The sequence below is a fragment of the Herpailurus yagouaroundi genome, unplaced genomic scaffold, assembly GCF_014898765.1.
Source record: "Herpailurus yagouaroundi ecotype Mexico unplaced genomic scaffold, PumYag 28, whole genome shotgun sequence".
Taxonomy (NCBI): domain Eukaryota; kingdom Metazoa; phylum Chordata; class Mammalia; order Carnivora; family Felidae; genus Herpailurus; species Herpailurus yagouaroundi.
The window spans coordinates 21,110,449-21,136,204 of NW_024412376.1; the positions used below are offsets into that span (position 1 = coordinate 21,110,449).

General features: G+C 36.5%; 1 protein-coding gene across 7 annotated transcripts in view; it reads left to right on the forward strand.

Annotated features, from left to right (window-relative positions):
• NEK1 (NIMA related kinase 1) overlaps window positions 1-22,724 on the forward strand; it is a 239,119-nt gene extending 216,395 nt beyond the window's left edge. For 5 of the 7 annotated variants that reach the window (XM_040470824.1, XM_040470831.1, XM_040470864.1 and 2 more), the window contains one exon: window positions 12,135-12,286. In XM_040470824.1, coding sequence (XP_040326758.1) covers window positions 12,135-12,271 — 137 coding nt within the window. In that variant the 3' untranslated portion in view covers window positions 12,272-12,286. Of the gene's footprint in view, window positions 1-6,413; window positions 6,534-12,134; window positions 12,287-21,504 lie in introns of those variants that run through there. The other 2 variants (XM_040470858.1, XM_040470840.1) reach the window with 2 other exon arrangements.
• The last annotated feature ends 3,032 nt before the right edge of the window (window positions 22,725-25,756 follow it).

Genomic DNA, 25,756 nt, shown 5'->3' on the forward strand with positions numbered 1-25,756 from the left:
GGCGTGAGGTGATATCTGAGTGTGGTTTTGATTTGTATTTCCCTGATAAGGAGCGACGCTGAACATCTTTTCATGTGCCTGTTGGCCATCCGGATGTCTTCTTTAGAGAAGTGTCTATTCATGTTTTCTGCCCATTTCTTCACTGGGTTATTTGCTTTTCGGGTGTGGAGTTTGGTGAGCTCTTTATAGATTTTGGATACTAGCCCTTTGTCCGATATGTCATTTGCAAATATCTTTTCCCATTCCGTTGGTTGCCTTTTAGTTTTGTTGGTTGTTTCCTTTGCTGTGCAGAAGCTTTTTATCTTCATAAGGTCCCAGTAATTCACTTTTGCTTTTAATTCCCTTGCCTTTGGGGATGTGTCGAGTAAGAGATTGCTACGGCTGAGGTCAGAGAGGTCTTTTCCTGCTTTCTCCTCTAAGGTTTTGATGGTTTCCTGTCTCACATTCAGGTCCTTTATCCATTTTGAGTTTATTTTTGTGAATGGTGTGAGAAAGTGGTCTAGTTTCAACCTTCTGCATGTTGCTGTCCAGTTCTCCCAGCACCATTTGTTAAAGAGACTGTCTTTTTTCCATTGGATGTTCTTTCCTGCTTTGTCAAAGATGAGTTGGCCATACGTTTGTGGGTCTAGTTCTGGGGTTTCTATTCTATTCCATTGGTCTCTGTGTCTGTTTTTGTGCCAATTGCTGTTGGTATTTTGATAGGGATTGATTACATTGAATATGTAGATTGCTTTGGGTAATACAGACCTTTTGGCATTATTAATTCTTCTAATCCATGAGCATGGAATATCTTTCCATTTGTGTCATCTTCAATTTATTTCATTGGTGTTTTATAGTTTTCAGAGTACAGGTCTTTCACTTCTTTGGTTTATTCCTAGATATTTTATTATTTTTGGTGCAATTGTAAATGAAAATTATTTTCTTAAATTCCCTTTCTACTACCTAATTTTTGGTGTATAGAAATGCTACTGATTTCTGGGTATTAATTTTGTATCCTGAAACTTTACTGAATTATTTATTTCATCTAGTAGTTGTTTGGTGGATTTTCTGTGTATACTATCATGTCATCTGCAAATAGTGACAGTCTAACTTCTTCACCAGTTTGGATGCCTATTACTTCTTTTTCTCATCTGATTGTTGTGGCTAGGACTTTGAGTATTATGTTGAATAGTAGAGGCAAGAATGGACATAACTTGTCTTGTTCCTGATATTAGAAGGCTCTCAGTTTTTCACCATTGAGTATGATAGTAGCTATGGGTTTTTAATATATGTTCTTTATTATGTTGAGGTATATTCCATCTAAACCTACTTTGTTGGGGCGCCTGGGTGGCGCAGTCGGTTGAGCGTCCGACTTCAGCCAGGTCACGATCTCGCGGTCCGTGAGTTCGAGCCCCGCATCGGGCTCTGGGCTGATGGCTCAGAGCCTGGAGCCTGTTTCTGATTCTGTGTCTCCCTCTCTCTCTGCCCCTCCCCCGTTCATGCTCTGTCTCTCTCTGTCCCGAAAATAAATAAACGTTGAAAAAAAAAAATAAAATAAAAAAATAAAAAAAAAATAAACCTACTTTGTTAGGAGTTTTTATCTTAAATGGGTATTGAATTTTATCAAATGATTTTTCTCCATCTATTGATGATCATATGATTTTTATCCTTTGTTTTGTTAATGTAGCATATCACATTGATTGACTTGTGAATATCAAACCATCCTTACATCCCCAGGATAAATCCCACTTGATTGTGGTAAATGATCCTTTCAATGTATTGATGAATGCAGATTGTTAATATTTTATTGATGATTTTTGCATCTGTGTTCATCAGGGATATTGACCTGTACTTTTCTCTTTTTGTGGTGTGTTTGTCTGCTTTTGGTGTCAGAGTAATGCTGGCTTTGCAGAATGTACTTGGAAGCTTTCTTCCTTCTATTTTTGGAATAGTTTGAGGAGAATAGGTATTAATTCTTCTTTAAATGTTTGGTAGAATTCACCTGTGAATCCATCTAATTCTGGACTTCTATTTTTTTGATTATCAATTCAGTTTATTAACAGTGATCTGTCTTCAGATTTTCTATTTCTTATTCAATTTTGGAAGATGGTATGTTTCTAGGAATGTATCCATTTCTTCTAGTTGTCCAATTTGTTGGCATATAATTTTTTGTAGCTTTCTTATAATCCTTTGTGTTTCTATGGTGTCATGGGTTACTTCTCTCTCATATCTGATTTTATGAATTTCGGTCTTTTCTCTTTTTTTTTCTTGAGGAGTCTTGTTAAGGGTTGATCAATTTCCTTTATCTTTTCAAAGAACCAGCTCTTGGTTTCATTGATTTTTTTTTTCTATTGTTTTTTTAGTCTCCATGTCATTTATTTCTGCTCTGAATTTATTATCTTCATTCTGTCTGCTCACCTTGGGATTTGTTCTTTTTCTAATTCCTTTAGGGGCAAGGTTACATTGTTTATTTAAGCTTTTTCTTGTTTCTTGATGTAGGCCTCTGTTGGTTTATTTTCTTCTTTGAACTGCTTTGGTTGTGTGTCCCAGAGATTTTGGGCCATTGTGTTTTCATTTTCATTTCATTTCATTTGTCTCCATGTATTTTTTTGTTTCTTTGTTTCCTTAACCCATTGGTTTCTTTACTATCATGGTGATTAGCCTTCACATGTTTGGGTTTTTTTCCAGTTTTTATCTTTGATTTATTTCTAGTTTCATATTGTTGTGGTCAGAAAAAATGCATGGTATAATTTCAGTTTTCTTAAATTTATTAAGGGTTGTTTTGTGGCCAAACATGTAATCTATTCTAGAGAATGTTCCATGTGCATTTGAAAAGAATGTGTATTCTGTTGTTTTAGGATGAAATGTTCTATATATATCTTTATGTCCATCTGGTTTAATGCCCTTCAAAGATGCTCTTTCCTTTTAGTTTCCTGCCTGGGTGATCTAGCTATTGATGTAAGTGGAGTGTTAAAGTCTCTTACCATTGTTATATTACCATTAATTTCTCCATTAATGTTTGCTTTATGTATTTAGGGTGCTCCAGTGTTGGGTGCATGGATGTTTACTATTGTTATAGCCTCTTGTTGGATTTATCCCTTTATCGTTGTGTAATGCCCTTTTTGTTTCTTGTTAACAATCTTTGTTTTAAAGTGTGTTTTGTCTAATATAAGTATTGCTACCATGGCCTTTTTTTTTTTTTTTCACTTCCATTTGCTTGGTAAGTGATTTTCCATCCCTTCAATTTTAGTCTGTATGTGTCTTTAGGTCTGCAGTGAATCTCTTGTCAGCAGCATGTAGACGGGTCGTTGGTTTTTTATCCATTCCATCACCTTATGTCTTTGATTGGACCATTTAAAGTAATCAATTGACAGATACGTACTTATTGCCATTCTGTTGTTTTCTGATTATTTTTGTAGTTTTCTGTTACTTTCTTCTTCTCTTACTCTCTTTGTTTTTTATTTTATTTTTATTTTTTTATTGTTTATTTTTGAGAGAGAATGTGAGCAGGAGAGGGGCAGAGAGAGGGGGACAGAGGATTTGAAGCAGGCTCTGTGCTGATAGCAGCAAGCCCCATGTGGGGCTGGAACTCACCAACTGTGAGCATGACCTGAGCCAAAGTTGGACACTTAACTGACTGAACCACCCAGGTGCCCCTGCTCTCTTTCTTTGTGATTGATGAGTTTTTGTAGTATTATGTTTGGCTTTTTTTTTTTTTGTCTTTATTTTTTGTAAATCTGTTACAGGTTTTGGGCTTGTAGTTATATGAGGATCATATATAACATCTAAGTGTATAGCAGTCTATACTAATTTGATGATCATTTAAATTCAAACACATTCTTTTATTTTTATTTTTTTAAAGTACTACATCTTTTATTTTTTATTTTTATTTAAATCCAAGTTAGTTAACATATAGTGTAATAATGGTTTTAGGAGTAGAATTTAGTGATTAATCACTGACATGTAACACTGAGTGCTCATCTCAATAAGTGCCCTCCATTTGCCCATCACCCATTTAGTCTGTCCCCCCACCCAACATTCCTCCAGCAACCATCAGTTTCTTCTCTGTATTTAAGAGTGCATTTTGGTTTCCCTCACTCTGTTTTTATCTTATTTTTCTTTCTTTTCCCCTATGTTCGTCTGTTGTATTTCTTAAATTCCACATATGAGTGAAATTATATGATATTTTTCTTTCTATGACTGACTCCACTTAGCATAATACATTCTAGTTCCTTCCATGTTGTTGCAAATGGCAAGATTTTTCATTCTTTTGGATTGCTGAGTAATATTCCATTGTATATGTATACCACATCTTCTTTGTCCATTCTTCAGTTGATGGATATCTGGGTTCTTTCCTTAGTTTGGCTAGTGTTAATAATATTACTGTAAACATTGCGGTGCATGTACCGCTTTGAATCTGTATTTTTGTATCCTTTGGGTAAATACTTAGTAGTGTAATTGATGAGTCATAGGGTAACTCTATTTTAACTTTTGGAGGAAACTCCATACTGTTTTCCAGAGTGGCTGCACCAGTTTGCATTCCCACCAACAGTGCAAAAATGTTTCCCTTTCTCTACATCCTTGCCAACATTTGTTGTTTCCTGAGCTGTTAATTTTAACCATTCCAACAGCTGTGAGGTGGTGTCTGTTATGTTTGATACGTATTTCCTTGATAATGAGTGATGCTGAGCATCTTTTCATGTGTCTATTAGTCATGGAAAAGTGTCTGTTCATGTCTTCTGCCCATTTTTTCATTGCATTATTTGTTTTTTGGGTACTAAGTTTGATAAGTTTTTGTATAGATTTTGAATACTAACCTGTCTGATATGTCATTGTAAATATCTTCTCCCATTCCATTGGTTACCTTTTAGTTTTGTTGACAGTTACCTTCTCTGTGCAGAAGCTTCTTGTCTTCATGAGATCCTGGTGTTTCGTTTTTGTTTTGTTTCCCTTGCCTCAGGAGACACATCTAGTAAGAAGTTGCTGTGGCTGAGGTCAAAGAGGTTGCTGCCTGTGTTCTCCTCTAGGATTTTGATGGTTTCCTGTCTTACATTTGGTCTTTCATCCCTTTTGAATTTATTTTTGGTATGGAGTAAGAAAGTGGTCCAGGTTCATTCTTGTGCATGTCGCTGTCCGGTTTTCCCAACACCACTTGCTGAAGAATATCCTATTGGATGTTCTTTCTTGCTTTGTCAAAGGTTAGTTGTCTATACATTTGTGGATTTATTTCTGGGTTCTCTATTCTGTTCCATTGGTCTGTGTCTATTTTTGTGTCAGTACCAGTCTGTCTTGTTGATTACAGCTTTGTGATACAGCTTAAATCCAAAATCGTGATGCCTCCAGCTTTGCTTTGCTTTTTCAAGATTATTTTGGCTATTCTCAGTCTTTTCTGGTTCCATATGAATTCTACAATTGTTTCTAGCTCTGTGAAGGATGCTGGTGTTATTTTGATAGGGATTACATTGAATTTGTAGACTGTTTGGGGGTAGTGTAGACATTTATTTTTACTTTTGTTAAAGTTTTTTTTTTTTTTTTTTGAGAGCGAGAAAGACAGCATGAGTGGGGGAGGGGCAGAGAGAAAGGGAAGCACAGAATCCTAAGCAGGCTCCAGTCTCTGAGCTGTAGCACACAGCCCGAGGCGGGGCTCAAACTCACAAACCATGAGATCATGACCTGAGCTGAAGTCAGATGCTTAACTGAGCGACCCAGGTGCCCCAAAGGTACTGTGGACATTTTAACAGGATTTGTTCTTTCAGTCCATGAGCATGGAGTATTTTTCCATTTCCTTGCATCTTCTTCAATAAGCTTTCTATAGTTTTCAGCATACAGATCTTTTGCCTCTTTGGTTGGGTTTATTCCTAGGTGTTTTATGGTTTGGGTGCAATTGTAAATGGGATCACTTCATTGATTTCTCTTTATGCTGCTTCATTATTGGTGTATAGAAATGACACAGATTTCTGTACATGGTTGTATATCCTGCAACTTTGCTGAATTCATGTACCAGTTCTAGCAGTTTTTGGTGGAGTCTTTCAGGTTTTCCACATATAGTATCGTGGCATTTGCAAAGAGCGAAAGTTTGACTTTTTCCTTGCCAATTTGGATGCCTTTTATTTCTTTTTGTTGTTTGATTGTTGAGGCTTGGACTTCCAGTACTGTGTTGAACAACAATAATAAAAGTACACATCCCTGTTGTGTTCCTGACCTTAGGGGGAAAGCTCTCAGTTTTGTCCCATTCAGGGTGATACTAGCTGTGGGTCTTTTGTATATGGCCTTTATTGTCTTGAAGTGTGATCCTTGTATCCCTATTTTCTTGAGGGCTTTTGTCAAGAAAGAATGCTGTATTTCATCAAATGCTTTTTCTGCATTTGGTGAGAGGATCTTGGTTCTTATCCTTTCTTTTATTAATGTGATGTATCATGTTGATGGATTTGCAGACATTGAACCACTCCTGCAGCCCAGAAAAAAATCACACTTGATCATGGGGAATAATTCTTTTAGTGTATTGTTGGATTCGATTTTCTAGTATCTTGTTGAGAATTTTTGCATCCATGTTCATCAGGTAAATTGGTCTGTAATTCTCCTTTTTAGTGAAGTATTTATCTGGTTTTGGAATCAAGGTAATGCTGGCTTCACAGAGTTAGTTTGGAAGTTTTCCTTCCATTTCTGTTTTTTGTTTTTTGGGTTTTGGTTTTTTAAAATTAACATCTTCAAAAGAATAGGTATTAACTCTTCTTCTTTAAATGATTGGTAGAATTCCCCTGGGAAGCCATCTGATCCTAGACTCTTGTTGGGAGATTTTTTTATTACTGATTGAATTTCTTTACTGGTTTTGGGTCTATTCAGATTTTCTATTTCCTCCTGTTTCATTTTGGATAGTTTATATGTTTCTAGGAATTTGCCCATTTCTTCCAGATTGCCCAATTTGTTAGTATATAATTACTCATAATATCCTCTTATTATTATTGGTGTTTCTGCAGTGTCGGTTGTCATCTCTCCTTTCTCATTTGTGATTTTATGTATTTTGGGCCTTTCCTTTTAAATAACGTTGGCTACGCGTTTATCCATTTTGTTAATTCTTTCAAAGAACTAGCTCCTGGTCTCATTGATCTGTTTCTACTGTTTCTACCGATTTCTGCTCTAATCTTTATTATTTCCCTTTCTCTGCTGGTTTTAGGCTTCATTTGATGTTCTTTTCCCAGCTTCTTTGGTTGTAAGGTTGGGTTGTATATTTGAGAGCTTTCTTCCTTCTTTAAGAAGGCCTGGATATACTTCCCTCTTATGACCACCTTTGTTGCATCCCAGAGGTTTTGGACTGTCTTATTTTCATTTCCATGTACTTTTAAATTTCCTCTTTAATTTCTTGGTTCACCCATTCATTCTTTAGTAGGATGTTTTTTAATCTCCAAGTATTTGTGGCCTTTCCAAATTTTTTTCTTGTGGTTGATTTCATGTTTTTTTGTTTTTTTTTAACGTTTATTTATTTTTGGGACAGAGAGAGACAGAGCATGAACGGGGGAGGGTCAGAGAGAGAGAGGGAGACACAGAATCGGAAGCAGGCTCCAGGCTCTGAGCCATCAGCCCAGAGCCTGACGCGGGGCTCGAACCCACGGACCGCGAGATCGTGACCTGAGCTGAAGTCGGACGCTTAACCGACTGAGCCACCCAGGCGCCCCTTGATTTCATGTTTCATAGTGTTGTGGTCTAAAAATGTGCATGGTATGATCTTAATCTTTTTGTACATGTTGAGGGCTGATTTGTAACCCAGACTGTGATCTATTCTGGAGAATGTCCCATGTGCACTCAAGACAGATGTGTACTCTGCTGCTTTAGGATGAAATGTTCTGATTATATCTGTTAAGTCCATCCAGTCCAGCGTGTCATTCAAAGCCATTGTTTTCTTGTTCATTTTCTGCTTAGATCTGTCCATTGTTGTAAGTAGGGTGTTAAAGTCCCCTACTATTATTGTATTATTATGAATGAGTTTCTTTATGTTTGTAATTAATTGTTTTATATATTTGGGTGTTTCAAGTTGGGGGCATAAATATTTATAATTGTTAGGTCTTCTTGGTAGATAGACCCCTTAATTATGGTATAATTTCCTTCATCTCCTGTTACAGTCTTTGTTTTAAAGTCTAATTTGTCTGATATAAGTATGGCTATTCTGGCTTTCTCTTTTTGGGGAGGAGAGCACAAGTGGGGGTGGAGCAGAGAGAGAGACAGAGAATCCAAAGTGGGCTCTGTGCTGACAGGCTCACAGCAGCAAGCCCGATGTGGAGCTCTAATTCGGGAACCGCAAGGTCATGAACTGAGCCAAAGTCAGACGCTCAAAGACTAAGCCACCCAGGTGCCTCTGGCTTTCTTTTGACATTCATTAGCATGATCGATGGTTCTCCATCCCCTTATTTTCATTCTTCAGGTATCTTTTTGTCTTAATGAGTCTCTTGTAGGCAGCATATAGGTGGGTCTTGTTTTTTAATCCATACCTATGTCTTTTGATTGGAGCATTTAGTCCACTTACATTTAGAATGATTATTGAAAGATAGGAATTTAGTGTCATTGTGTTTTCTGTAGAGTTGATGTTTCTGGTGATGTTCTCTGGTCCTTTCTAGTCTTTGTTGCTGTGGGTCTTTTCTGTTTTGTTTTGTTTTGTTTTGTTTTGTTTTGTTTTGTTTTGTTTTCTTCACTTGAAGAGTCCCCCTTAAAATTTCTTGCAGGGCTGGTTTAGTGGTCATGAATTCCCTTAGTTTTTGTTTGTCTGGGAAACTCTTTATCTCTCTTTTTGTTCTGAATGATGGCCTTGCTGGATAAAACATTCTTGGCTGCATATTTTTCCAATTCAGCACATTGAATATGTCCTGCCACTTCTTTGTGACCTGCCAAGTTTCTGTGAACAGATCTGCTGCAAACCTGATCTGTTTTCCCTTATAGGTTAAGGACTTTTTTTTCCCCTTGCTGCTTTCATAATTGTTTCCTTGTCTGTGTATTTTGTGAATTTGACTATAATATGCCTTGATGATAGTTGGTTTTGTTGAATCTAATGGTAGTTCTCTGTGCTTCTTAGATTTTGATGTCTGTGTCCTTCCCTAGGTTAGGAAAGTTTTCAGCCATAATTTGCTCACATAAACTTTCTGTGCCTTTTTCTCTCTCTTTATCTTCTGGGACTCCTATGATATAAACGTTATTCCTCTTTAATAAGTCGCTGAGTTCTCTAAGTCTTGTATCGTGCTCTTTTGTCTTTCTTTCCCTCTTTTTTTGTGCTACATTATTTTCCATAATTTTATCTTCTATTTGACTGATTCACTGCTCTGCTTCATCTGTCCTTGCTGTCACGGCATTCATTCGCGATTGCATCTCAGTTACAGCATTTTTAATTTCATCCTGACTAGATTTTACTTCTTTTATTTCTGTACAAAGGGATTCTCTGGTGTCTTCTATGCTTTTTTCAACCCCAGCTAGTATTCTAGTAATCATGGTTTTAAAGTTTGTTTACTTATTTTGAGAGAGAGAGTATAAGTGGGGGAGGACCCGAGAGATAAGGAGAGAGAGAAAATCCCAAACAGGCTCCTAACTGACAGCATGGAGCCTGGTGTGGAGCTCAAACCCACGAACCATGAGATCATGACCTGAGCTGAAACCAAGAGTCGTATGCTTAACTGTGACTAAGCCACCCAGGGGCCCCGAGTAATAGTGGTTTAAATTCTAGTTCAGATGTCCTGCTTATAAATGTGTTGATTAAATCCCTGGCCATCATTTCTTCCTATTCTTTCTTTTGGCGTGAATTCCTCCGTCTTGTAATTTGGGGGGAAGAAAAAAAATTAATAAAATAATTAAATATAAAACATAAAAACAAAACAAAAAATATCAGATAAAGGAAGCTAGATACTAGGTGTTTTTCAGTCTTCTTGTTGGGAGAAGCTTGATATAAAAGAGAAAAAAAAGAAAGAAAAAAAAGTTAAAAAAAAGTTTAAATAGGGGCACCTGGGTGGCTCAGTTGGTTAAGCGTCTGACTTCAGCTCAGGTCATGATCTCATGGTTTGTGAGTTTGAGCCCCACATCAGCCTCTGTGCTGACAGCTCAGAGCCTGGAGCCTGCTTCCGATTCTGTGCCTCCCTCTCTTTCTTCCGATTCCCCACTCACAGTCTCTCTCTGTCTCAAAAATAAATAAATGTTAAAATTTTTTAAAAAAATTTTAAATAATGAAATTGAATAAAATAAAATAAAATAGAATAAAAAAATTGTTCTTTTGTATCAAAGAGAAAAAGAAGAAAACAACACAAACAAAAGCAGAAGCAAAGAAAATGAACAAATAAACCAGCAAACAGAATGAAACTTGAATGAAGTTACATTCAGTTTCCCCTATAACTGAAACTTTGTAGCACACTGTAGTCAATAGACTAAGTGGTGGAAGGGATTTGTGCTGGTCTTCTAGGGGTGCAGGTGGGTAGGGCTTGGTGTAACAGCTCTGTTCTCTACTTGGTGGCACTGTTTAGTTCACTGGGGTTGATGCGTGTTGGCCTGCTCTGAAAGTGAACATGGCTTCACCTGGCTCTCTAGTTTCTGGCCCAGTAATTATATTCTCTCACAGACATGCAGTCAAGCACCCCTTCTTTTTCTCTGGCTTCTGTCCACTTCTTGCTTTTACCCTGTATGTCTCCAAGCTGCCTTCCAGGTGGTGCCTCCAGAGTTTTATCTCAGGAGGGACTGTGTTTTAAAACCCAACACTTTAGAGACCCCCTTGGCTTGGACACACACTGTTTCTCTGGGGGAGGGTTTGCTGTCCTGAGTAATGGCCAGGTGCCAGCTTGTCCCAGAAAACGTTTATGTGATCGTGCAGCAGCAGAGGCTCAGAGTTTATGTTAAATCACAACACATAGCCATTACCAGATTTTGCTGCATTCTGGCATCTTTGTTCCAGTATCCCTAAACATGGCAGCTCTCTGGATTCTGCCAGGACTTTTGCCTGCAGGGAGCTTTATGACCTCTACCAAATGCATTCCAAGCAGAGAAACTGCTTCTCCCCATGTGGCACATGGATCCCTCAGACCCTGCTGCCTGCTCCTAGGGATTCACTCTGCTTCTTCACTGGAACACCACCAGACACTGAACTCCAGAACTTCAGACTCTGCTCCACTGTTTATAGAATCCTGGTGGTACTGAAAACTCTCCTTTCTCCCCATCAATGGTTTTGGGAAACAGATTTCTTGTCTAGTCCCCTGCAAGTGTTTTCACTCTTTCTCTCCAGATGCTTTCAGGGGGAGTGCTTTTCTGCACAATCCCAATGTGCTGCACTCTCCCCCTTTCTCTTTCTCTCTCTGTCCTCTCTCTCTCAAAACAGCTCCCTACCCCTGTGGCTTTTCTCTCCCTCAGTTCATCTCTCTGCATATCTGCTAAGTTCTCTGGCTCTAATGATGCAGATTGTTGTGTTAATCCTCAGATCAATTTCCTAGGTGTCTGAAATGGTTTGATGCTGATCTAGCTGCGGTTCAGGGACAAGACAAACTCAGGGTCCACATACTAGTCTACCTATTTTTTAAAAAGTGATTGGAGCAGAGCCAGTATTTTTTTTAATGTTTGTTTGTTTATTTGTTTGTTTAAAGAGAATGTGCATGTGAGAGTAGAGGCAGAGAGAGAGGTGAGAGAGAGAATCCCAAGCAGGCTCTGTGCTGTCAATATGTGGCTTGATCTCATAAACTGTGAGGTCATGACCTGAGCCAAAAGCAAGAGTTGGATGCTTAACCAACCCAAAAGCCCCCAAATACATTCTTAAAAAACTTCTTTTTTTCTCCCTCATGATTTTATGTCTAATTATAGCTATTTCTTTTCAGCTTAATGAATTCCCTTTAACATTTCTTGTAAGGCTGGTTTAGTAGTAATAAATTCCTTTATTTTTTGTTTGTCTGAGAAACTCTTTCCTTCAAATATGAACGATAATATTGCCAAGTAGAGTATTCTTTTTCATAGTTTTTTTTTTCCATTCAGCACTTTGAATATATTATGCTACTCCCTTCTGGCTTGTAAATTTTCTGCTGATAAATTAGCTAGTAGCCTTACTGGTTTTCCCATATAGGTAACTTATTGTTTCTCTCTTGTTGCCTTTAATATTCTCTCTTCATTCTTAACCTTTGACATTTTAATTATTATGTGTCCTGGTGTAGGCCTCCTTGGAGTTCCCTGTGCTTCTTGGACCTGGATCTCTACTTCCTTCCCCAGGTTAGGGAATTTTTCAGCTGTTACGTCCTCAAATAAATTCTCTACCCCTTTGTCTTCTTCCTCTTGGACCCCTACAATATGAATGTTTATTCACTTGATGTTGTCCAAGAGATCCCTTAACCTGTCCTCATTTTTAAAAATCCTTTCTCTTTTTGCTATTTAGCCTGGGTGCTTTCCATTACCCTGTCTCCCAGATTGCCACTGGGTTCTACATCTGCTAATCTACTGTTGATTCTTTTCTCCTCCTTGAGTGTGTGTGTATGTGGGGGAGGTGTCCAAATTTAGGTAGCCAAATAAATAATAGTTTCTTCAAAGTAGATGTATAGACTTATCTAATGAAGATGCTCTATGACACAAAATATCTTCATAGTTCTGGAATTTCACTGACAGCTTATCTACTGGGTTCTTTTGACTTTTTTGTATGAATATTTATTCTGGGCACATTTGTTTTTTGTAAAAAGTTTAAAGTTTCTGAAACCAAGTTTAGTGAATGAAGTGGGTGATCAAGATAAATAATTTGTGGTCTTTGGTTTTTAGGTATCTCATCAGGAAGTAACGAGCCTAATATTTTAAGTGAATTTGTTAACTGATTCTGAGTATTCTGAATAAGAATTCCATTCTAGAATGTCTGTTACTGTTAATCCTGTTATTTTAAAGATATTTTTATATGCTAAAATGATATGAGGATTTAAGGAATGTTTAAAATGTTCATGCTTAATTTTTAACAATATAGATTTTCCTAAGTTTTATTTGTATTCTATCTTGTCTCAAAAAATTTAACACTCCACTTAAAAATATATACAGTACAAGATAAAATTAATTTAAAAAAATGCTTGGGAAAGCCTATCAGGCAAATTAGCATAAGCAATGAATATTAAGCCAAGAATGAGGTGAGAATACAAACTTAATGTTCAGAGGTTCTCCACATTTAGTGGAGACTATGTCATAAATTTGGTGCTTATCTTTCTAGCAAAGCAGGAAACCTAGTTAATTACATGAGTCACAGTATTCTTGAGACAAAACATGTCACTCAGAGGACAGCTATTTTGGGTATTAAAGTAACAATTTACCCATGATTCTTGAAAAAAAGGCACAACGATAGTGTTCCTCAAAGTTTAATAACTTGTGAATTCCTTTAAAGGGGAAAATTTCTTTAAGAATCTAAGTCCATAGACCTCAGTGAAAAACTCAAGTGTTAGTCTTTCAAATATGTGTCAGTTGATAGTTATTACTGTAAAATATGATTTTCCTCTAAATATTGAAATAATATTTTTGCTATCAAAATTAACATATAAAAATTAAACATCTGGAACTTGAAGATTTCTGATTTTATTGAGATCTTGGACCCTATTTTATAAAATAGTACTATAATAAACTAAAAGTTATCTTCAGTAATTTTTACAATGTTTGGATTTCATGGGCCTCTTTCTCTTAGTAGGACATGGATAAGCCAGAGAATGACTCCATTTATGTAAATCTGTGAATAGTACCAAACTAGTTATATTCAGACTGTTTATCCTTTGCTCAGTTCTCCATAGGTATTATTTCAGTACTGCTTTTTTTTTAGGTAATCAACAATGTATTTGGGGTTCAACTTTGCTTGATAAATATTTGGAAAACTTTTCTTTGGTATTTTTTTTTTTTTTTTTTTTTTTTTTTTTTTTTTAGTATTTATCTTGAGAGACAGTGTGTGCACAAGAGGGGCAGAGGGAAAGGGAGAAAGAATCCCAATCCCATGAGATCATGACCTGAGCTGAAATTAAGTGTCGGAAACCCAACCGACTAAACTTTTTTTGTTGTTGTTGGATAATTGAGTGGCTTCAAAAGGATATATGCCTACACAGAAGGCTGTCTCTCCTGCAAAACACCAGAAATCAGGATAGGGTTATACTCTTTTCAAGAAGTGATATCAGGGAGAGAGTTCAACATGGCAGCATATGAGGATCCTGAACTCACCTCCTCCCACAGGCACAACAAATCCACAACTCTGAAATAATTCCCTCTGATGAAGGGGACTTAGAAAGTGGAAGAATGGAGCCTCCACAACAAGGGGCAGCACTGAGATGTATAGAAGAGGGAGAGATAGGGTCTCACTACAGAAAAAAACCCACACTCTAGTTGCAGGACTCCATGGTCAGGAGGGATCTCACAGGTATAGAACTTTTTCATGAGGAGTGATTCTCAACATCAGGCACCTCAGCCCTTAGATTCTGCATAAGAGAGACAGGCCCCCAAAACATCTGCCTTTGGAAATCAACGTAAAGCTATACAGAAAGGAAAACCCAGTCTTACAGGTGTTGAGTGCAGACTCATTAGACCTGGAAACCAACACAAAACACCAGATAAAAAAGCACATAGACCACAATTGAAGGAGAATACTTAACTAATCTCAGAGCAATTGCTAGATTCTCTCCAGGAACAGACACACGCACAGCAGCCATTTTTACTACCTTATTCTGCCATGCTAATGCCAGCACTGGCAGGAGCCATTATGGAATCCTTCCTGTGCACAGCTAATGCCAGGGGTCATGCACCACTCTGAGTTCTGTAGAACCCTGTTTCTTGGCTGGGCTTCACTGCCATCTGGACCAGAGACAAGCCCCACCCACCAGTGTATCCACAGCAGTGAAGATCCCACAACAGGAGGACATATGCAGCCCTCAAAGGTGTTCCCTGAAGCACCTGGCTCTGGTGGCCGGGGGTGGGGGTGAGATCATGCTTCTGGGCCCCACAGGACATCTACATAAGGCCCTACTTCAAGACCAAGAGATGTATCTGATCCACCTAATACATAGAAACAGATACAGAGAGTTAGGCAAAATGAGAAGTTGGAGGGATATGTGCCAACAAAAGAACAAGGCAAAACCCTATAAAAAGAACTAAAGAAAATGAAGAAAAGCAATCTACCTGATAAAGAGTACAGCATAATGGTCATGAAAATGCTGACCAAACTCAGGAGAATGGATGAACACAATGAGAATTTCAACAGAGATAGAAAATAAAATGCCAATCAGAGAGGAAGAATACTTTAACAGAAATGTTAAACACACTAGAGAGAATAAATAGATTAGATGATGCAGAAGAATAGATCAATGAACTGTAAACAGATATTAGAAATCACCCAAACTGAACAACAGAACGAAATAAGAAAACTAGGATCCTTGAAGGAACCTCTACAATAATATCAAGTGTACTAACATTGGCCATTATAGGTGACTCAATAGGAGAAGAGAGAGAGAAAGGGTCAAAAATTTATTTGAAGAAATGATAGCTGAAAACTTCCCGTAGCCTAGAGAAGGAGACACATCCAGATCTAGGAAGCACAGAGAGTCCCAAACAAGATGAACCCAGAGAGATCCACAGGAAGACACATAATAATTAAAATGTCAAAAATTAAAGATAAAATCTTAAAAGCATCAAGAGAAAAAGTTACATGTAAGGGAACCCTTATAGACTATCAGCTGATTTTTCAGCAGAAATTCCGAAGGCCAGAAGAGAGTTGGAAAAAACAAACAAACAAACAAACAGGAATAGTCTCCCTGCCAAGGTTAGCATTCAGAATTGAAGGGGTGATACAGTTTCCCAGACAAAAACTACAAGGATTCATCACTATTAAATCAGCTTTACAAAGAGAAATATTTTTAAAAAAAAATTTTTTTTTTCAACGTTTATTTATTTTTGGGACAGAGAGAGACAGAGCATGAACGGGCGAGGGGCAGAGAGAGAGGGAGACACAGAATCGGAAACAGGCTCCAGGCTCCGAGCCATGCGGGGCTCGAACTCACGGACCGCGAGATCGTGACCTGGCTGAAGTCGAACGCTTAACCGACTGCGCCAACCAGGCGCCCCTACAAAGAGAAATATTAAAGGGCTTTATTTAAACAGGAAAAAAAAGGCCATAACTAGGAATAAAAAATTATGTAAAAGAAAAAAATCTTAGTAGTTGAGGCAAACATATAGAAAAGGTAGTGAATCAGTGACTTATAAAGCTAATATGAGGGTTAAAGACAAAAACACTCAACTAAATTTACAATAATTACTTATGAGATAGTAAAGAAAAAGATGTAAAATAAAGTATGACATCAAAAACTTCAAGATGACGTGGGGGAAGTAAAAATGAGTTGTTATATATGAACCTCACAGTAACCACAAACCAAAAACCAATGATGCATGCACAAAAAAATAAAGAGAAAGGCATCCAAACTTAACTCTAAAGAAAATTGTCAAATCATAAAGAAGAGAGCAAGAGAAAAAGGAACAGAGAAGAACTACAGAAACAGCCAGAAAACAGCAGAATGACAATAAATATATACTTACGTATAATTGCTTTAAGTGTAAGTAGCCTAAATGCTCCAATTAAAAGACATAGGTAGGCTATTATATATAATGTATTTATAGGCTATGTATATATAGATATGTATATAAAAAGAAGAAAAAGTGGGATGCCTGGGTGGCTCATTCAATTAAGCATCCAGCTCTTGATTTCAGCTGAGGTCATGATCTCACAGGTTCATGAGTTTGAGCCTCATATTGGGGCAGTGCAGAGCCTGCTTGGAATTCTTCTCTCTCTCCCCTTTCTCTGTTCATGCTCTGTCTCTCAATAAATAAATAAACAAAATAAAAAGAGGAAAAAGTCCAGAAACTCACTTCAGATCTTAAAATGCACACAGGCTGAAAGTTAAGGGATATAAAAGATATTGCTTGCAAATGGGGGGAAAAAAAAAAGAACAAACCTGAAAATATCCAACTGCCTGATGTTAAACTATTCTACAGAGCAGTAGTAACCAAAATTCGCACAAAAACAGACACAAATATCAGTGGAACAGAATCGAGAGCCCAGAAATGAACCCATGCTTATATGCTTGTATCTTCAATTAACATACAACAAAAGAGGCAAGAAATTAACAGGGCAAAGACCATCTCTTCAATAAGTGAAATTGGGTAGGGCACCTGGGTGGTTCAGTCAGTTGAGCATCTGACTTCAGCTCAGGTCATGATCTCACGATGCCTTGGTTCAAGCACCATGACAGGCTCTGTACTACAGCTCAGAGCTTGGAGACTGCTTCGGATTCTGTGTCTTCCTCTCTTTCTCTGCTCCTCCCCTGCTTGTATCCTCTCTCTCTCTCTCTCTCTCTCAAAAATAAATAAACATTTTTAAAAAATTTTTAAAAATAAGTGAAATTGGGAAGACTGGACAGGTACATGTAAAAGAATGAGAATGGACCACTTTCTTATACCATATATAAAAATATACTTAAAATGGATTAAAGACTGGGGCACCTGGGTGTTTCATTTGGTTAAGCCCCAACTTTGGCTATGTCATTAATGATCTTGCGGTTCATGAGTTCAAGCCCCACATCAGGCTCTCTGCTGTCAGTGCAGAGACTGCTTCGGATGCTGTGTGTCCCTCTCTCTCTCTGCCCCTCCCACATGGGCATTAAATTTTTTTTAATTTTAAGAAATGGATTAAAGACAAAATAAGACCTCAAACCATAAAACTGCAATAATAAAACATAGGTAGTTTTTGGATCTGTCTCCTCTGGCAAGGACAACAAAAGCAAAAATGTACAAGTGGCTTCAAATAAACTAAAAAGCTTTTGCACAGTGAAGAAAACAAAATGAATCAACAAAATGAAAAGGCAGCTTACTGAATGGGAGAAGATAGTCACAAAGGATATATGCAATAGGGGATTAATATCAAACATATAAAGAATTATATATTTTTTAAATTATATATTTTCTTCATAAAATCAGTATGGAAAAAAATAGATTAAAACAAGACTGAGAAACTGTACGGCTACTTTTCCAAAGAAGATGTAAAGATAGCCAACAGGCACCCATAAAGATGCTTCACATCACTAATCATCAGCGAAATACAAATCAAAACCACAATAAGATACCACCTTATGCCTGTCAGAATGGCTGTTATCAAAAAGATAGGAAATAGCAAGTGTTGACAAGGAAGTAGTGAAAAGGGAACTTTCATGCACTGTTGGTGTGAATAAATTGGTTCAGCCATTATGGAAATCAGGACATTCCTCAAAATATTAAAAATTGAACTACCATACAATCCAGCAATTCCATTTCCAGGTATTTATCCAAAGAAAAGGAAAATGCTAATTTAATAAGACATGCATTCATATGTTTTTGCAGTGATATTTACAGGAGCCCAAATATGGAAGCAATGTAAATGTCCATAGATAAATGGATAAAGAAGATGTGGCAGGTGTACACCGTAGAATACTGCTCAGCCATAGAAAGAGTGAATTATTGCCATTTGCAACAACATGGGTGCATATTGTGCTGTATGAAATAAATCAGAGAAAGACAAATACCATATGACTTTATTTACCTGTGGAATCTGAGAAACAAAAGAAACAAATCCTAGCAAAAACAGACTCATAGATACACAGAACAACATATGGTTGCCGGAGGAGTGGGAAGATGCGAGGATGGATGGAATGAGTGAACAGATTAAGAGGGACAGTCTTCCGGTTATTAAAGATGACAAGGGATATAATGTACAGCATAGGGAATATAGTTAATAATACTATAGCATCTTTATATGGTGACAGATGGTAACTAGACTTATTGTGGTGACCATTTTGCAGCATATATAAATACCAAATCAGTGTGTCTTACACTTGATATTAATACAGTATTGTGTGTCAGTTAGTCTTCAATCTAAAAAAAGAAAAAGAAACAATCTCAGAATTTCTGTATTATACAGTTGAAAAGGGAATGAGGACCATGAAATTCTGTATCATAAAGCCTGTCAGTAATTCCTTTAGCTTAGAAAAAGTATAAAGCAGATAAAGTCAGATGCCTACCCTGGAAACCTTTCTAAAAATATCTTACTGAAGCCCCTAAAACATTACAACTTATTAATATATAAACTCACTAAGCTGGTTATAAAATTATATGGAACTATATGAATAAATTAACTTGCTATTTTGTTTTGTTAGTCATTAGATAGTTAAAAGACAGTAAATGGATTTAGAATAACTATTTCAGAGTCATTCTTATTGGAAATACTTAGACCCTCGATGTAGTTATTCTTTTAGGCCACATTAGAAAACAATAATTAAGGGCGCCTGGGTGGCTCAGTCGGTTAAGCATCCAACTTCGGCTCCGGTCATGATCTCACAGTTCGTGTGTTCGAGCCCCGTGTCGGGCTCTGTGCTGACAGCTCAGAGCCTGGAGCCTGCTTCAGATTCTGTGTCTCCCTCTCTCTCTCTGCCCCTCCCCCACTCAAGCTCTGTCTTTCTGTCTCAAAAATAAATAAACATTTAAAAAAAGTTTGAAAATAGTAATTAAATTGTGTCATCTGCAAATGGTGCTTACACACTTTTATTTTCTGTTTTAGGAGAGAGGGAGATTAATGAAGGGAGAGGATAGGTAAATTATATCTAGTTCACCCAAAAGTGGTATCAGTGTCATTAAGAAATAAGTTAAAAAGAAGATTGTCTGAAACATTTCTGTTTTATTTCATTGGAAATGATCTGAGTCCTCAAAAGATGGCCTGTCTTCAGCTGCCTGAAACTATTAGAGTATAGGTTTGGTAAACATCTACATCTGCCACTGATGGTAAAATCAATGCTGTTTAGGCCATAGCTAAGTACTATCCAGAGTCAGAAGTCAAATAGAACTAGTAAAATGTGTTAACTATTTTCTATTATTCCTAAAAAATTCCTGTAAGAAGGAAAGGAGTATAACTGGCCAGCCATAGAAGGGCAGAGGCCACCAGCTCCTCATGTAGAATATCAATCTTGTCAGTCAAAGCTTATAAATTCTTAAAAAGGAAACACGTACCTTCCTTCCACATTCATTTTAGCTAGAATATTGTGCTGTGTTGATGTAATGAAGCTCTATATATCAGTTAAAACAAATGAAATAAGTTTTTATCAGTATAGGTAAACCCCACAAATGTGATGAATGAAATACGTAGGAAAGGGTACCATTTATATAATGTTTAAAAGCAATTTTATTTAGCTGTGCATATATGCAATAAAAGTAAAAAACCATGGGAGGAATAAGATACACATCACTTTGGGGATACTGATAATGACCTTGGCCAAGAAAAAAGGTCAAGAAGACTGGAAAAGGGTACTCTCTATCTGTAATTTGTTTTTCTTAATAAATAATCCAAACCAATATGGCCCCAAATTAAATATTATTAATTCTAGGTATTATGTACATGTGTGTTCCTTAATTTTCTCTCTGTACTTTTCTATTTGAAACCTTTTGAAAGGGTAAAAAGTAAATTATAGTACAGAGTGATAAGTATACCATTGGAAGCAATAACATATGTGTTGCCTGAAGTAATGATCCAGCAACATTGGAATAAATGTTCTCCTAGAGGAGAGGACATCAGATTTGGATTTTGAAATATGAATGGGAATTTACCCCCAAATCACTATGTGTACTTAAACATAGAGCCATGCAAAATTTATTAGGGGAACTATTACCAAGTCAGTGTTACTAAAGTATATATTCTATGGACAATTGGAGAAGATGGGTGATGAAACTAGATAAGGCTGGAAATATTTAAAAGGTCACATCATGAAGGGTTTTGCAATCCACGTAAGGAACATGGGTTCTATGCTGGGGTGGTGGGGAGTTGGTGAAGGGTTTTAAGCAGTACAGTGATTTGAGTTGATGCTTGGATTTTAACAAAAGATCACTTTTGCTAGAGTGTGGAACATAGCGATTATTGTGTAGGATTAAACCAAGCAGTCTGTTTAATTCATTCAACAGTGTTTTTTTAGAATAAAGAAAAATTGGAAGCAACCAAAGTGTTTATAAGTAGAAATGGCTAATTTAATTATGCCTTATCCATAAAATAAAATAATATGCACACACTGAAACTGACTTGGAGTATATCCATGATTTATTCCTTCTCAACATATTTTAAATTTTCATCATATATAAAAGTTGAAAGTTTACATTTATCACCCACATATCTAACACCTAAATTCTGCCATTAACATTTTATAATCTTGCTTTAGCACTTGCTTATCCATTCATCCATCCATTATGTGCTTTAAGGAGGAAATATAACAAGATTTACATAGAATTACTAACATTGGTTATCTGTCTTATAGGTGATTTTTATTTCCCACTTTATTCTTCATTGTATTGTTTGCATATTTTACACTGAGTATGTGATATTAAATAATATTAAGTGTTATTAAATAAAAGCTACATTTAAACATTAAAGCTCTTTTAACATGAAAAAGAATGAGTTTTTTGCTAAGAAGATTTATACTGTTTGATTTGCAATGAAGTGAACTAGTTTTTTTTTCTTTTCTACAGATAATGATGAATAATTATTGGAAAATTCTTTAATCCTCAACTGTATGAAAGCATTTACATTTGGCTCATCAGAAAAACAAGCTGCAGTGGGAAATATAGCAATTTTTTACAAATATCAGATTTAAGGTGGGCATGCTGACTGCATGAAAAAGATGGAGAAACATGCCATTTTTCAATTAAGATTCTAGTATTTTATCTATTTTATTTTGTTCATTAAGTTCTATAGTTACCTCTTATAGAATATTTATTAAATTATCCAACCAAAGCATAAGAGACATTGATCCAGAACTGGACTTAATGGTTTTGAAAAAGATTTACCAGTGCAGTAAGGTAACTTTCAATTTCAGCAAGTGTGTTTAGGTTGAAAGAATTACTTAAGTTATGAAAGACTTGCCTCTGGTTTTTCATTTAAATATTTAAGCATGACCTTTTTTTCTGTCTACATGTTTTCATAGCCAGCAATTTGGTGTTATTATAATAACCTTGTCAAGGGCTCTATTTAAATTTTTACATTTTAAAGATGGAATTTTTAGCCTTAAAGTTTATATTCTCAGTCCTTTTTCAACCAATGTGTCTCCTGAACTAGCTCAGTGGAACAGGCTATAGAAATGGTCTTAGAAATCATTGAAAAATTTGATTATGGAAAAATAGCAAAATTTTATTTCCTGATATTGAAAAAAGTTGGTTAATTACTTGTTTCTTTTTAAGGACCAGAATCAGGAATATTATATCTAAAAATCAGTCTGTGAATTTTAACATCGACATAGCATATATCATAAAGTTGCCCTTTTTGCTTTAACTTCCTCTCGTGTATATGCTTCCAAGGCAGTACAGAAAAAGGAGAAAGGAATCATTTTTATTTTGATACTGTGACAGTTTGGGTAACTAATATTCCAAAGGGGGGAAATGTTTGCCTATTTTATTTCCATTATAGTCATTAAAATGATGGTCACACAGTTTCGACTGCAATATGCCAGGTTTCATTAGAGATGTCTTAAGTCCAGATGCTTTTAGTAATAAAAGCATAATTTTTGAAACCCAGAGTACAGAGCAGCCCAATTGGCATAATCTGTAATTTGAACAGTAAAATCTTATCTTGCAGCACTATCAGGACTGTGCTGAGTTTATTATGTATATTATTTCTAACATCCAAAACTAAATACTTGATTTTTATATGTTTGTTTATTTTATGATATTACTATTAAAATTTATATTCTCTACCTGAAGTACACTATCAGTTGTCTTATGCTTATTTGCACTTAATAGAATGCTTTTTTTTTTTTTCAATGTTTATTTATTTTTGGGACAGAGAGAGACAGAGCATGAACGGGGGAGGGTCAGAGAGAGAGGGAGACACAGAATCGGAAACAGGCTCCAGGCTCTGAGCCATCAGCCCAGAGCCCGACGCGGGGCTCGAACTCATGGACCGCGAGATCATGACCTGGCTGAAGTCGGACGCTTAACCGACTGCGCCACCCAGGCGCCCCGATAGAATGCTTTTATAATGAGCTGAGAATACTTCTGTGTGTTGGTTTACCTGATGATTTCCATTATTTTTTTTTTCCAAAGAAGAATTTGAATTCTACACTTGAATTTTCTACAATCCCAAAAAATGAGAATGATCTTTTAGGGAGTTGTTTTCTAATTCTTCGCCTATTAGAACTATTAGAAAAGCTACTAAGGATATAACACAGTAGAAATGTTGTCTAACCATATTTCAGAAGATAAGAACAGAGATGACAAATAGGATTTGTGCCATCTCCAGTCAATTGGTAGCAAGTGGCTCTGGGTTGTTATTATGGAAGGATTGTGCCAGTGGGAAGAGGACTATTATTGTTTCATAAGGTCTATTATACGTGTTGAGGTGAAATGTGGAAGCATCTATAGATTCATAAAAATTTTAGAACTAGAAAGAGCAATTAGTATAATAATCATATAATGGAGATAATAATTTAGTATTATCTCCATTTAACAGGCAAAGACATTGAGTTGTAACATGAATGAAGTCACTTGCATAAAAGGCCAGGGTCAAATTAGTTCCAGGTCTAAAACTGTGCTATTGCAGCACATTGGGCTTTTAAAAATTTATTTCCTCTGGAGAGTGAAAAAGAACAGATTCAATTAGAAAAAGTATATTTAGCATTAATGCATTAAGAATTTGGCAGAGATTTCCTGTTCTTAGGAATATCACACACCATTATAATTAACCTCCCTGCTGAAAATTTTTTACTGCTAAATAAAGAGTTTTTTTTCTCATAAGTTAAAAAATACTCTACGTTTTATCACTGCATTGCCGATGGATCTTGAAAGATTACATGTGCATGTCTTTAATATACATCTGAAAATACAGAAGATGAATTGCAAGGCCAAACTTTTGTGGAAAACCTTAACCCAGAGCTGAGCGACTATGGAGAGAAACAGGCAGTTTTGACCTGAAAGTGTCTGACACCTCCCACTTTGATACAGTGGCTCATGGAGCAAAGGAGGTAAAAGGCAAAGACAAGTGCCCATTCAGGTTGGAGAATCTTATAGGAAATCCTACATTAAGGTGGACTCCAAAAGTTTACATCTTCACAATAACAGAGAAGTAGAACTAAACCCAGCCCCAAATTCAGGGACTATAGAAAAAGAAAAGGACAAAAAAATTTTTAGGAAGTTGTGACCTCAAACAGGACTTAAACTGATTTTGTACCCCTAAAGCACCAGAATCTGAGTGAGCCAGGTAACTTTACACTCAAATATAATTTGAGGTGGTTCCCAACTGGAAGTTCCCCCCATGAACCATGCAGAAGCCATCCCAATACTTCTCTGAACGAAGACATTTATTTTGGGTCTTGAAAAGCACCAAAAGTAAATTTTGAAGTGCAATCATGGACACAGAGTCAAAGATAAAAAGTACACAAGGTAATACAAGTTGGGGGATAGGGACAAAATTTGCACAGACTTTAGATTTGGATTTATCAGGGGTGTCTGTGTGGCTCAGTCAGTTAGGTGTCCAGCTGTTGATTTTAGCTCAGGTCCTATCTCATGGTTGTGAGATCAGGCCCTGTGTCCAGCATGGAGCCTGCTTGGGATTCTTTCTCTCCCTCTCGCTCTGCCCTCTGCCCCCTCAAAATATATAAACTTAAAAAAATTATCAGAGATGTGTTTTTATACTTACTGGGTTTAAGAGGTTCACCTTGCTGGCTCAATCAGTAGAGCATATGATTTTTTATCTCAGGGTGATGCATTCAAGCCCCACATTGAGTGTGGAACCTACTTTAAAAAAAAAGGAAAACACTGGGGTTTGGGGGGTGCCTAGCTGGCTCAGTTGGTGGAGCATGTGGCTCTTGATCTCAGGTTGTGAGTTCTAGTCCCACATTGAGTGTAGAGATTACTCAAAAAAACCACTCTACTTACTTACGGGGTTTAAAAAATGATCAACAAACTTGAAAATACCTGCAGGGAAAGAAAAACTAAAAAGTGGTACAGATTTGAAGAACTAAATAGAGTTACATGAAAAATACAGTAAGCAAAGTTTTAAAACTCAGTGGACATGTTTGGCAGTTAACTATGCATAGCAGAAAAGAGAAAGAAGTGGAAGAAATTATCTTTGATAAGCGATTTCACTCCTGTGTGGAATTTAGGAAAGAAAACATATGAACATATGGGAAGGGGGAAAAAGAGAAGCAAACCATAAGAAACTCTTAACTATAGAGAACGAATTGAGGGTTATGGGAGGAGAGGTAGTGGGGAGGGGGAATGGCTGATGGGGATAAAATGGGCACTTGTCATGATGAGCACTGAGTGTTATATGTAAGGATGAATCACTAAATTCGACTCCTGAAACCAATATTGTACTATATGTTAACTAACTAGAATTTAAATAAAAATTTGGAAGAAATAAAAAATAAATTTTCCATGATATAGCACAGAGAAAAAAATTGTGGAAAATATAGAAGAAGGTAAGATTCAATGAGAATGTCTGATATATCTTTGATTGGAGTCCTAGAGAAAAAGGAAGAATGGGCTAAAGTTAATTGGAGGGATAAAGGGTGAGAATTTTTCTGACCTATTGGAAGATACCAATCCACAAATTGAAGAAGCCCAGTGAATTTCAAGCAAGGTAAAGTAAAAGAAATTATTTTACTGTCTTCAGAGTAAAACTGTAGAAATCAAAGAAAAAGAAAACCTTAAAAGAATTAGAAGTTAAAAACATACTACTTTCAAAGGAATGTTAAAGTTTAACAAGTGTCTTTTCAACAGAGGTAAT